Source organism: Empidonax traillii, unplaced genomic scaffold (assembly GCF_003031625.1).
Source record: "Empidonax traillii isolate 1590-97213 ecotype Southwest subspecies unplaced genomic scaffold, ASM303162v1 scaffold451:size1465578, whole genome shotgun sequence".
In the NCBI taxonomy this organism is placed as follows: domain Eukaryota; kingdom Metazoa; phylum Chordata; class Aves; order Passeriformes; family Tyrannidae; genus Empidonax; species Empidonax traillii.
In genome coordinates, this window is record NW_020955644.1 from 223,011 (window position 1) to 236,741 (window position 13,731).

Below are 13,731 nucleotides of genomic sequence, written 5' to 3' on the forward strand. Positions count from 1 at the left end.
TTCTGCTGGGGGTTTTCCTTTCAGTTCTGTGTCCCCAACCACAAGTGGCCTATGGAAGGCTGAAGGATGATAAAACGTGGTACCAGATCAATGAGACTGTTACTTTGGGATGTGCCCCTGGATACCAGTTGTCAGACAACGGGAACACGCCTTTAGAAGGCTCCTGGACAGCCACGTGCTTGCCTGATGGCAACTGGACACCCTTGCCCAAGTGTGTAAGTACCACAGAACCACAGAATGGTCTGGGTTGGAAGGGACCTTAAAAGATCATCCTATTCCAACCCCCTGCCATGAGCAGGAACACCTTCCACTGGACCAGGTTGCTCAGAGCCCCATGGTCTGGCTGAGTCCCTGGGTGGATCTTCCCTGACTTCTGATAAGAGAAATAACTGCTTAAACTCCTTAAAAGGTTTTTCTCCCTGGTATGGCTGAGGGGTGCAGCCCGTGTTGGGGCTGTGTTGGGACAGGTCAGCCTTGGAGCTGAGGGGTGGGTGGCTCTCCATCTGCTGCAGAGCAACCTTACAAGCTTGTTTTCTGGGTTTTGTTTCACTTTTCAACAGAAGAAAGAAGGTGATGCTGATGTGTGTGAAGAGGTTCGCTACATTAAATCGTTCTTTGAATGCAAGGTGCCTGTAGCAGAAGTGAAAGCTCTGCTGGAAATACAAAAACTGTTTCTGGAGATTAAAAAACTAGAGGTGGAACTAGAAAACTAGAACAAGACTGGAGTCCTGTAAGGAACTGTAACCATCGCGTTTCCTTCGGTGAACACAGAGTTTGTGCAGTCCCAGTATCTCTAAAAAGGCTCTGGATGGTTTTATGGCTTATGTTTGCATACCTAGAGCCAGGAAAATTATCACCAGTAAAAAAAAAAGCGGTCGCTTTTATCTTGCTAGATGCCAGAGCAGGGAGTGGTTTTCAGTCTTTACTTTAAATCTGACAAGCTTGATTTGCTCTTTAATTAATATGCCATTTAGCATTTTATATTAGGAAGCATAGCAAGAAATTAAATGGAGCTTTTTTAAATCACTGTGTGAACTGTGATAAGCTGAGATGAGGGGGAGTGAAGTCCACAGGAGCTGAGATGAGTGTCCAGAGGTTGTCCCTGAAGGTGCTTCTGCTGGAATCTTCTGGCTGTGGTTTGTGCACACACACTGCACCCTCTGCATTAGCTCACTGCTAGAAATAGTGGTGTTCAACTACATGATTTCCTGCTAGTCCAGCTGATTTCTATTTATCTAGTTAATGAGGCAGTTTATAAGAAGGGCATTTGTAAGCACTTCTGTTATCTTATCCCTGGACTTAAAACAGGTTTCTTGCCCTGTGTTGGTGTCATTTCCCACATCCCTATTTCCTGCACGTGAATGCTAAGAATAGATGTGATAAGTTCAAGTGCAGAGAATCAGGCACCAAAGGTTGTTCCTGTTCCTCAATAAACGCTGATCATGTCGTGTCTGTCTGTCTTTCAGTGGTTCCCCCTTCCCTGGGGGACTGCAACAAAGGTGGGGGTGTATCCATGGGGGGCCTTGTGATCTGTCATGCTGGCTGTAAATTGGGCAGATTTCCAGCGTGGCCCAATGGTCCTGGGTCAGTCCTGGTGTGCTTGAGGAGCTACAGCGGGCTCAGCACAGCCCTGAGTCCTGGCAGCTGGATCAGCCCAGGCTCGGTGGGAGAAGGTGGAGCATTTACCTCCTTACAGGTGATTTGCAGCAGTGCCTCACTGCCAGGTGTGTGCTCTTATAGGTTACTAAAATGAGAGCAAAACACCCAGGGGAGAGATGGTGTCTCCCATCTTTGCACACAGAGATGCTCCAGGGATGGATCACCACACCCAGGTGAGGAGATCTGCAGTGAGGGGAGCTCCCAGACCTGCCCCTGTTCCCCCTGACCAGGAGATGAGCAGGGCTGCACCCTCCCTGTGTGACACCTCCACACTGTGGGACTGTGGTGTCTTCCTGTGCAGGGCTTGACACCCATAAATGTGAATAAAAACTGGGTGGTACATCCTGAGTTGTATCTGAGAGTGTGTTTGGGCAGTCCTGAGTGATGTCAGATGGGATCTGTCAGAGGGTTAATCAGGACACACAGATGCAGTTGCTCACACCCGTTCCTCATTACAGATGAGTCAGACAATGGTGGAAAAATAGCAAACAAAAAGGAAAATGTTTTTATTTGCTTCACTAAGCCTGCTCCTGGAAGATTTGTGGTGCATTACCTGCCAGCAAATGAATCAGTAGGTATTTTCCTACCCTTGACATGGCTTTGGGCTGGGAGGTGTCTCTTCTGCTTTGCAAGAACATGTGGTTTGGTGAAACTGTGCTAGTCAGTGCTCACTGCCAGTCTCAGGTAGAGTAAAAAGGTTGAGTTATTCCCCCATCCCTCATGGTGGGGCAGGAAGACCAGGAGCCTCGAGCCTGGGGATGACAGCTGTCCCCCACCCTGGCTGCTCCCCGGGTCCCTGACAGAGGGTTTCACTCCGTGGGTGTTCTGGGAAGGCTTCCACTGCTCCTGAGGCTTGGTGGAGTCTCCTGCAGTGCATCTCCTCCTCCCAGCTTTGGAAGCAGCTCCTGGAGCCAACGGAGCTCGACGGAGGAGCTCAGGAATTGCTGCAATGAGGTCTGGAGAACCAGGGCTGGGAAGGCACCCAGGTACCCTGAGCTGTGGGGCACCTGCCAGGGCACAGGGGCTGCTCCTGGCCTTGCTGGGGCTCCTCAGCCTGCCTGTGGCTCGTGGTGAGTATGGGGCCATGGGATGCATGGGGAGGACCAGAGAAACGTGCCTGGATCCCACCTTGCTGCTCAGGGGCAGGGGTGGGTGATACCACCACCCCCAAGCTGAGGACCCAGCATTTGATGCTCTCACAGCCCTGTCTGGTGCCTTCACCCACAGGGCGACCCCGGGCCATCCCCTGGGATGCTCACTGGGCTGGGAATGGGGTTCTCTCACCCAAGGATGTCTTCTCCTGCCACAGGTGACTGTGGGCCCCCACCTGCCATGACCTACTCGAGGCCATCCAGCGACGAGCACTCCAGCAGCTTCCCCGTGGGATCCAGGGTGACGTACACGTGCGTCGAGGGTGCCCTCAAAATCCCTGGGCTGCCAGACACGGTGGAGTGCCTGCCTGGCAACCTCTGGTCCAAGCTGCCCGAGCCCTGTGGCCGTAAATATCTCCTTCCTCTGTCTCTCACCTGGCTTGAAGTTCCTGCCCCTTCCAGGGGCTGCTCTTGGGCTGCCCCCAGCAAGGGACAAACCTGCTCCCCTTCCCCGCTGCTCCTCAGAGCTGCTGGTGGCTGTAGGAAACGGGTCAGTTGGAGGGGGGCTGGGTGCTGGTGTGTCCCCTGAGCCTGTGCTGCCCCCCAGCACGTTCATGAGGCTCCTGATGTCCTATTAATGCTTCCCCCGAGCATTTAATGCCTCTCCACCCACGCTTGGGTGCATTCAGCAGCCTAGCAGGCCTGGCAAGCAAACAGGACCAACCTGCCACGAGCACAGGGAGCTCTCCAGCAGCGCTGCAGTGAGGGCACCCCTGTGATCCCCAGGTTTATTCTGTGTGCTCCTGGTGGGCAGCTCTCTCAGGCCAGCTCTCCTTGACCAGGGAGCTGCACTGCCCCGACCAGGCTGAGGTTTGCTGCCCTGTCCAGGGAGGATGAGGTGGTGAATTTCTTCCCTGTGGGCACCAACGTGACCTACGTCTGCCGTCCTGGCTACGAGAACACCTCGGAGAGCTCCCCCACCAGCACCTGCCTGGAGAACCTGACGTGGTCAGAAGCTGCTGAGCTGTGCAGGAGTGAGTATCTGAGTCCCTCTGCTCTGCCCTGCTCCCCAAAAAAGCAGCCTGGGAGTTCAGAGCAGCTTGAGTGGCTGCTCCCAACCTGCATCCCAAAATGCAGCCCGGTCATCCTCATCCCAGCAGCTCTGTTAACACAGAATGAGGTGGATAGCCCTTGACATTCCTATGTAAGACTGACCAGCAGAGGCAGCAGAAGTACCAGTAATGTTCTTTTTAAACAGTCCTGTCCCCCCAGGAAGGTCCTGTGGTGCCCCGGCAGTGCTGCCCGGGGGGAGGATGGTGCCCCTCACAGACCTGCAGTTTGGTGCCCGAGTGGACGTGTTCTGTGAGGATGGGTGAGTGATGGGGCAGTGCCCACACCGGTGCTGATGCTGGGATACAGCTCTGGAATGAGGCACAGCTGGAGGGAAGGGACCAGGGTCTGATTTAGGGCTGCTTTTTCCTTCAAGTGCCCAGCCAGAGGAAGTTTAACTTCCCCAGGGCAGGGTGTCCATCCCAACAGGGCCATTTGTACTGCCAGTTTAGTAAATGTAGACCCCAAAACAAGCCCCTCAAAACGTTTCAGCTTAAGATATTTGAGATGTATTGAATAAAAAGGGGTTGTGGTGGAACTTTTAAAATCCAGTTCTGTTCAGCTGGGAGGCTGCAGTGAAGCACACTTTCCATCACTCAGGGAGCTGACTCACGGCTGCTGCCTGCTTTCAATCAGGGCCCATGAGCACTGGACTGACCCGAAAAATCCAGCTCTGGCCACTCCAGCCAGTATTCCTCCCTCCCAGCAGGAACTAGCTGGCATCATCTGGCTTGTGATGCCCACCCTCAAATATAGCAGGGGGGGTTTTCCCTCTCCCTTGGGATGGACTTGGAGAAAATGACAGCATGTCCCACCCTTCTGGGGTTCAGCTAATCTGTGGAAATCCACACCAGGGTGGAGGGATAGTGCTGTTCACCTAAGGAAGATCAGATACCACCCAGCATGTCCACATGATGAGGTTTTCTGAACAGGAGGATGTAATTCAGAGATGGGGGAAGGTGTCAGCACGAGATGTGTGAGCTTCCAGCAAGCCAATGCAAAAGCCACCCTAATTAAATGTAGATTGATCCCTGTTGCCCCTCACTGGTCCCTACTGTAAACCTTTGAATCATGGAACCCCAGACTGGTTTGGGTTGGAAGGGAATTTAAAGCTCATCTTATTCCACCCCCCTTTAACCTCGGGGCTGTCTGGCATTCCCTGTGTGCTCTGCCAGCCACCAGCCCCGACTTTCCCCAGCCCTGCCGTGGAAGATGCACTCAGTGAGTCAGAAAACCACCTAAAAATAGATTAACACACGTTTTGGCAGAGCAAGGCGAGGAGTTCTCCTGTTAACCAGCAAATGTCTGCACCTCTGCTTGCTTTAAAACTGCCTTTTCTACATTCCTGATCATACACAAATGGGGAAGGGGGGGGAGTATTTTCAGTTTTTGAATAGTTATACATTTTTTTTCTGTGTGTGTCCTCACTTAGGTACAAATTAGTCGGAAATAAGTTCATCTGGTGCCAGCTGAAAGGAAAGGACGTTGAATGGAGTAAACTTCCAACTTGTGAATGTAAGATTCATCCTTAACTGTAAGATTAAACCTTACTTTTGACTTCACACCACTAGATCCTGCATCCCAATGTCTAGTCCAAAGGCCTCTTGGTGCAATGTTTTTTACAGCAGTGCTGGTTACCCACCTTCAGTTGTCCAGAATGTTTATTGCCTTCGAGAATCTCAGGTGGACTCAAGGAACATTTTGTATTTTCCTTATTACTGAAGCTTTTAGCCAATATTCTTTGTCCTCTTCCCTGCAGTAATTACCTGCCCTGCACCTCCTCAAATCAGCAATGGGAAGCACGATGGTGAAGGTGTTGAAAATTTTGCTTATAACTCAACAGTAACATACAGCTGTGACCCTGGATTCCAGCTCCTTGGGGGTCTGAGCATCCGCTGTACGAGCACGGACAAAACCCACGGAGTCTGGAGTGGAGCTGTGCCCAAGTGCAAAGGTGGTTTCATCCCACTTTGCTGTTTATTATTATTTAGCACTTATTATGAGATCAGTAGTTAGGATGAATCAGCTCAAAGCGTTGTGATTGTGTGGCACAGGGCATGTAAAATGTCAGTAATAATGCAGTTTTAGAGAGAAAAAATGCAGTGCTGGAGTAGGAACTGTGCAAGAAAGACCTAGAGCTGCCTGCAATGCTCGATCTTTATCCCCTAGAGAAAACCTCAGGTGTCAAACTTGGAGCAAAAGACATGGAAAGGAGTGTCCCTCCCAAGAGTGAGTTGAAATGATTCAACACTGAACCCCAGTCCCACTTCATTTGCTCCTTTATCACATTTCTATGAATAGCCCCTTCAAGGAATTTCACGCCGTGGATTTTGCTCTTTCAGGTCCCCAGGGAAGTGGCATCCCATCCCCTAAGAAGGCTTTATCATGGGAGAAGAAGCTCAGCCTCTACAAGAAGTCACTCCAAAACACCATCTCCTCCTCCCATTCTTTTTCCATCTCCAAGACACCAGGTCAGTCCTGGAAGCTCATCAGGGGAATTCATCAGTGGGACTCCCTGGTTGCTCCCAGCCTGGAGTTTTCTTTTTTTTTCCCCATGTCTCCCTTCAGTGTCCAGGAGCTGTGCTACCTCAGCACTCAGGTTGGTCCTACCTTTGTACAAACCCCCAAAACACTCTTCTCCTGGGGCCAGCAAAGGATCTGTGTGTCCTCCGAAGTACACGGGGATCTCTGGCATTCTCCCCAAATCCAGCTGCTTTCAGAACTTAAAACGGTCTAAAGTTGCATCATTTTGTGGAAGTGAGTGATTTTTTTTTTGGTCATATTCTTTTGTTCTATAAGTTTTCTCTGTATAATCCATACCTTCTGCTGGCTGGGCATCTGGTTCACAGCTCAGGTTTGACTGCGCTGACCTCCCACTCCTATAAAAAGCTTTGCTTCGCGTGAAACATATTTTAATTTATCGATTATTTCCTTGCCCTCATGTCATTCTAGATTTTTTCTGAACTTTTTTTTTTTTCCCCCTTTTGAAAAGCAGATTACTTTGCACCTTAGGAGTGCCAGGGCTCCTCCTGCCCTTGCTCCCAAGTGCTGATGCCAACCTTGTTCCACACAGGGAGGTCGTGGGTGGCCAGGAGAAGCTGGACGTGGCAGAAGTGCTGCTCCACCACATTCCCCATCCGCTGCAAAGGATTATTTTACCCATGAAAAGGGTGGATTTTGGCTCTGTAGGACAAGGTGGGAGCTGTAAGTGTGTCGTTGTAAGCCACGAAGCCAAAACACCCACCGGAGGGTCTCGCTACCCTGGCCTGAGGTTGGGTGAAGAGAGTTTCTCTGGTGTTATGGTCGAGCTGAGCTTGCCCACCCCTGATTCGTGTCTTTTGGGTCAAAACCAGAAAATCTGTTACCCCTCCTGGGGTGGATAAAGGATAAAGCAGGCAAACCCTTCACCTGACGTGCTCCAAAAGTGCCCCGTGCAGTGGCTGCACGTCTTAGTGCTCCCACACTTTGCTTTCAGACAAAGAATGAGCTAGATCAGGTCTGTCCAACATGTGAAATGCAATTTTTTAATGGTGATGTGTTTTGGTGTTCCCAGAAATTGACGGAAAATCACTTCTGCAAGCACTGCTTGATCCCCGTATTTTCCTCTCCCACCTGAGTTTTTCTTTCAGCAATTTTCTTCTAACACCCTGAATCCTGTTGTGATTCCCTGCTTTCAGGCTGCAGTTTCCCAGAACCACCCCCCAAGACCTTCTGCAGAGCTCAGTTATGTCACAACCAGCCTGAGTGTTTCCACAGCCACAGGTTTTTTTGCTCACTAGCAACCGTCCTGCTGCCAGAACAACCACCCCAAACACAGACCCAATCTCCCTGTGGAGCTGAGCTGCTCCCTTAACTTCCCAGGAATTTCTGGCTGTAGCACAGCCTGGAGGTGGATACACCCATGCCAGCTGTACTGAAAGCAAAACTTGCAGAATTATGAGCTCATTTCTTTCAGGAAGTCGTGGTGTTTTAGACATTACATTGAATGTTGATCTTTAGATCTTCAGTAGTTTAAGCCCTTTCTTTAGCTAAAGCTGTTTTGGGGTTTTTTTTTTTTTTTTTTTGGTATCAGACTTAAGTTCTTTGCACTTAATATTTCTACCACAGGAAGATAAAGCCACAAGTGGGCTGGGCATCTCCTAATCTCACAACATAAAGGAGCTACTTCTGCTTTCCAGAGGGAGGAAGGCAGCTCAGTAATGCTGTGAGCACACTGACTATGCACAGACACAGAAATACAACTGCTGAACAACCTGCCCCGTGTTGTCACACTGCAACAGAGAGACTGGAAATGCCACGTTCACATTGCTGGCTGCTCACCCCATCTTTGTCCTGCACAAAACACTTAAAGCCTTTCTGGGATTTTATTTGCATTTAGTAATAAAGGGTAACTGTTTTTAAAGGATGGTCTGTGAATTCAACTTCCCTTGTCATGTTTTAGTCTCTTTTCAGGAAGGAATCAGCTTTTAGGAATACCCTGGCAATGTTCAGATTTGCTGTTCAGTCAGTTCTTTATCAGCACTCTGAACATTTATTGTTTAAGGTAAAGGTGGGGGTTTTTTTAAATAGTAAAGAAAACAAGCAAATCCACACAGAAAAGCCTGGGAATGTGAGTGTTTCTGGTAAGTGCCCTGGAAAAGGATGCTGGAGTGATGCATCCCTGCCTTAATCCTATTTAGCCATCCTGAGATGGATCCCTGCAGCCCCTCTGGATCAGTCCCAAATGGTTTTGGGACCTGGGGGCGATCTCCCAGGCTGCTGCCAGTGGGAGCAAGCAGGGAGCCGAGGGTGAGTTTCCATGGAGAGCCTGGAGCCCCTCCAGCAGCCCCAGCTGCTGGCTGGTTTTACTGGACACCTCCTGCTGCTGCAGCCCCGTACCTAGCACGGGTCAGGCTGCCCTCTGGACGTGCTCCTCTTCTACCACCACCATCTGCTCGGCCCGATTCCTGCAGGGAGGGGGTGTGGGAGCCAGATAAAGCCAGTGGCCCTCGGTGGCTCCAGCAGGGCAGGCACAGAGCTGCTATCACCGGGCTCAGCTGCTGCGCGGGAGGTGCCGGAGCTCGGCCGGTTCCTGGGGCAAAACGGGGCAGCAAACGTGGGTGCAGAGGGACAGGCTGGTCTGAGCCTGATGGTGGGGCAGGTATAAATGTCTCCTGCCAGGCCTCAAGGTAGGAAAACAGCCTGGCTCAAGGGTTCAGCCTGCCAGCAGGGGGATTTCACTGAGCTGACGCTGCAGCACTCGGTCCTCCTGGTGTAAGTGGATCCGAACCGCTCCCTGCGGGGACTCGACACTACCTGGAGTCTTTGCCAAATACCTTTCAACATCTCCATGTCCCATGCTGAGGTCACTGCCCAGAATTCAAACTGTTGGGTTTTTTTGTTTTTTGTTTTGTTTTTCCCTGCTAACAGCTTCCTTTTGCATTGTGCAGCCACCATCCCCACTCAGGCCTCTGCTCACCAGTGACCTGTAAAAATACGTGGCCAAGGCATGTCCATGTAATTCCTCACCCCGTTCCCAAGTACGTATTTCAAAGGGGGACCTTACCCAGGCTGCCTGACTCCCCTCCCTGGGTCTCACTGCAAGTGCTTCTGTTACATCTGCTTGGAGCTTAAATTGTAATGGAAAGGAAAATAAAGCGGAGAGAAAAAGAACTCAAGTAAAACAGGTAAGTTTGAGCTTCTCAGTGGAAACATCCCTGTTTCCTGCACAGAAAAGGCAAACAGGAAGGTGCAGGTCGGCTGCTGCTGGCTGCCCTTTGCTTGGGGTGGGGGCACTGCTCAGCAGAATGGGATGAGGCAGCAAACACAGCCACAGCCTTTCCTCTGGCTTGTCCCTCAAGCCCCATGGGCAGGGACCCCAAACCAGCTCCACTTTCCCACATGGAGCCAAAGCAAACTGTGCCCCTGTGCCTGACCAAGCCTGAGGACACACCTGAACCTCTTTGGGCAGCACAGCATCTCCTTCAGAGGGTTTTTAGTCCAGCTGGGAGAGTTACAGTGGGAACACTGGTATCCCCTCTACCTGTGCTTAGGGGTTAATAGAAGCAGCCCAATTAGCAGCTTCAAGGCAGGGCTGATTTAAAACTCTCTGCTCTCTTCTGGGCACCTCTCGAGCTGGAGGAAAGCCCTTGTCTCTCCTCTGTTCTTACAGAAAAGCCTCCTTCCATGGAGGTTTGTGCTTAGGGAGAGGCAGGTGATATCTGAAGGTGGTTTGGGGGTCTGGCAGGGTCTGGTGCCCCTGAGCTGTGCTGTGCTGAGCCAGGTGCTGTTGGAGAGGGCAGGTGGCACCAAGGAAGATTCATCTCTAGTCCCCACATGCAGCAGAGCCAGTGGAGAGGGACGAATGCCCCCTTCACCCCCCAAACACACACTGTGGGGTCCACAGCAAGACCCCCCCAGGCTGCCCTTTTTGGTTTGGGTCTTTTCCTCTGGGACTTGACAGCTTCGGAGGGAGGGGTGTCTTCAGCGGAAGGTGCAGAGGAGCGATGCGAGGGAGAGGCTGAGGCCGCGGGTGTGCGGGGAGCCCCGCTGCGTTCCTCGGGATGCCACGCGTGCCCCGCGGAGCCGGCACCGGGAAAGGGGGGGACGACACGACCGCGTTTTCCACACCCACTGCCCACCGCAGACACGGGTTTCGTCAGAGGATTTCCCGGAGCTGAGGTGGCCGGGCGGGGTGCGGGGGGGGCTGCGGGAGTGGCCCCGCTCCCCATCGCTCCCCGCCCTGCGGGGGCAGCGCGGGCTGTGCCGGGGAGACCCGCGATGGGCTCCGGCCGGTGCCGCTCGCTCCTGCCCGCCCTGCTGCTGCTGCCGCTGCTGCTGGTGCTGCCCTCGGCGTGGGGTGAGCCCTGACACCTTGTGTGGGTGCTCCGTGGGCGCGTGTGTGTTCCCTGTGTGCGCGCTCCATGTGTTTGAGTGTGTTCCACGCGGGTGTGTGTGCGCTCTGTGTGTGAGTGTGTATGTGCTCCGTGTGCCCGTGTTCTGTGCGCTCCGCGTGGGTGGGTGTGTCCCCCGTGGGTGTGTGACGGCTGTGAGTGCATGGGATCCGTGTGTTCGTGCTCCCGTGGCTGTGCGTGCCCTGTATGTGTGGATGTGCTCCGTGTGTGCCTTTTGGGGGGGGGGTGTGTGCTCAGCGTGCTCTGTGTGTGTGCAGCGTGTCAGGGATGTGCTCTGTCTGTACATGCGCTCTGTGTGTGTGTGTGTGTGTGCTCCATGTCCATATCCATGTCCATGTTTGTGCCCCCTGTGCGTGTTTGTGGGGGGCACAGACAGAAGCCCCACTAAATCCCGGGTTTATTTTGCCACAGGTGACTGTGGGCCCTTGCCAAACATCAGCCACGCAGAGCCCCCAGAGGACGTGAAACACAAGCAGAGCTTCAGCGAGGGCTCCACGGTGAGGTACATCTGTGTTACAGGCTACACCAAACGCCCCCTGCTCTCCGACACCATCCAGTGCCTCGCAAACTCCCAGTGGTCCCACCTCCCGGAGTTCTGTGGCCGTAAGTATTTCCCTTTCCCTGCTTGGAGGTGCTTGTGAAAATGTGTAGCAATCGCTGTTTCAGGGGTTTCCTCATCACAAGTGACGAACAGGGTGAAGTAGCTTAGTCAAGAACCTCTTACTGCCCCTTTTTATTCCTAACCTGCACTTTGGGGTTGGAGCCACATGCTGGTGGCACTTGTATGCTGATACAAGTAGATCAATAGCTCGGGAATGATTCAAAGACAGCAAATTTTAACATGTAAAACTTTTTCCATTAAATAGTCATCTGGGTGGAAGGGATCTTAAAGCTCATCTCAATCCACCTTGTGGAAGGGACACCTTCCACCATGCCAAGTTGCTCCAAGCCCTGCCCAACCTGGCCTTGGACATTCCAGGGATGGGGCACCCACAGCTTCTCTGGGCAACCTGTGCCAGGGCCTCCCCACCCTTAGAGTAAAGAACTTTCTCCTAATATCCAGCCTAACCCTGCCCTCTCTCAGTGTGAAGCCTTGCTCCCCTTGTCCTGTCACTCCATATAAATAGTCTCTCTCCATCCCTTTGTAGGTTCCTTTCTGGTTTATTTACACAAATTACTCATCACCTTCTAAAAACTATTTGTGTTATCCGTATTCTTAGTGAGGTTTATTTGTTATCAGTCACCTGGCTTTATGTTTATACACAGCCGAGAACGCAAAATATTGTTATTTTTGCTCTGTAACTGCCATGCTGGTTGTCTCTGTTGCCAGGTAGCTGTCCTAGCCCTCCATATATGCCATTTGCTAAAATATCACAGGATGATCAAACACAGAATTTTTATCCTGTTAATACCACGGTGAAGTACATTTGTCGCCCAGGCTTCGAGAATACCACAGACCAGCTCCCCACCAGCACCTGCCTGGACAACTTAAAGTGGTCAGAAGTTCCTGAGCTGTGTAGGAGTGAGTGTCTCCACGTAACTTTATTTTCTCCAACGCTGTGTTCCGTGTGCCACATCTGTATTTTAGAATTCCTCTTTTTTAATGACATTTAACATGAAGTACCAACAATTGCCTGGTTTGGCGCTGCCATACTGTCATGAAAACTAATTCTGTGGGGTTTTCCCCCCAACCTCGTGGTGTCCTAAGGATAATTTTGCTCTTTTTCAGGGAAATCTTGTGGTATTCCAGCAAGTCCAGAACATGGCAAAGTTATTACAGACGATCACCTGCTCGGTGCAAAAGCCACTGTGGTTTGTGACCGTGGGTGAGTGTGGAGTAGCTGCCCCCTGCACCCCAGTGGCCTGGCCAGAGACACTGGTGTGTGAACTGGGACAGGGGGCTCTGCCCATGTGGAGCCCTTGGCAAATTTATGGTGACACATTCTTGGTTGGTGACAACCAATTTTGGGATGTGCCTTTTCTCCCTGCAGGTACATATTACAGGGAGGGTCACCTTCCATCTTTTGTGCCATACGGGGAAGTGAAGTTGTCTGGAGTCAACTTCCAGCTTGTCAGGGTAAGTGAAGTTGTCCAGTGCTTGACTGGAATTACCAGATATTCCAACTCAAAAATACTGAATTGTTTGATGATTTTACTAAGTCAAGTCCTGACAAGGGCAGGGATACCTTCCACTATCTCAGGTTGCTCCAAGCCCTGTCCCACCTGGCCTTGGACACTTCCAGGGCTGGGGCAGCCACAGCTTCTCTGGGCAACCTGTGCCAGGGCCTGCCCACCCTCACAGGGAAGAATTTCTTCCTTGTATCTTATCTAAACCTTCCCTCCTTCACCTTGAGGCCATTTCCCTTTCTCCACTCACTGCATGCCTTTGTCCAAAGTCCCTCTCCAGGTGTCTTGAAGCCCCTTTAGGCACTGGAAGGGCCTCTGAGGTCTTCCCAGGGTCTTCTCTTCTCCAGGCTTAACAACCTCCCCTCTCTCAGCCTGGAGAGTTCTCCCATCACGGAGAAGAGCCTCCTCCTGAACTCTTTTCCCTTCCTCCCACAGCTATTTCTTGTCCTCCTCCTCCAGCCATTCCCCACGGGCAGCACGATGGCAACAGCACCGGGAAGTTCCCGTACGGCTCAGTCACGACCTACACGTGTGACCCCGGCCTGGAGCTCGTGGGGAACAAATCCCTCCTCTGTACAACGGAGAACGGGGTCCTTGGCACCTGGAATGGGCCTCCTCCCGAGTGCAGGGGTGAGCACTGCTGGGTGATCCCCCTGCTCTCCAGCGCTGTGCAGAGAACAGCTCCCAACTCCCTTCTCTCACAGAGGGAAGGACCCCGGTGTGGACAGGCATTCCAGAGGGTTTGTTCCCAGGGGAGCAGCGTCTGTGTGCAGCAGGGATGGGATTTGCAAGGTGCCAGGCTCTGCTGAGGGGCACTTGGGAGCACAGCTGGACGTGGCTTTACATTTTTC

General features: G+C 52.1%; 1 protein-coding gene across 1 annotated transcript in view; it reads left to right on the plus strand.

The window, feature by feature from the left end:
* The window catches only part of LOC114063123 (complement receptor type 1-like), a 60,633-nt gene that overhangs the window by 12,041 nt on the left and 34,861 nt on the right, over positions 1–13,731 (plus strand). Inside the window, exons 18-30 of the mRNA XM_027895187.1 lie at positions 25–215; positions 561–708; positions 2,969–3,157; positions 3,593–3,784; positions 4,023–4,122; positions 5,293–5,375; positions 5,620–5,814; positions 6,934–7,023; positions 11,165–11,356; positions 12,084–12,275; positions 12,483–12,579; positions 12,745–12,830; positions 13,316–13,510. Of these exons, the coding sequence (XP_027750988.1) occupies positions 25–215; positions 561–708; positions 2,969–3,157; positions 3,593–3,784; positions 4,023–4,122; positions 5,293–5,375; positions 5,620–5,814; positions 6,934–7,023; positions 11,165–11,356; positions 12,084–12,275; positions 12,483–12,579; positions 12,745–12,830; positions 13,316–13,510 (1,950 nt within the window). The remainder of the gene's footprint in view (positions 1–24; positions 216–560; positions 709–2,968; positions 3,158–3,592; positions 3,785–4,022; positions 4,123–5,292; positions 5,376–5,619; positions 5,815–6,933; positions 7,024–11,164; positions 11,357–12,083; positions 12,276–12,482; positions 12,580–12,744; positions 12,831–13,315; positions 13,511–13,731) is intronic.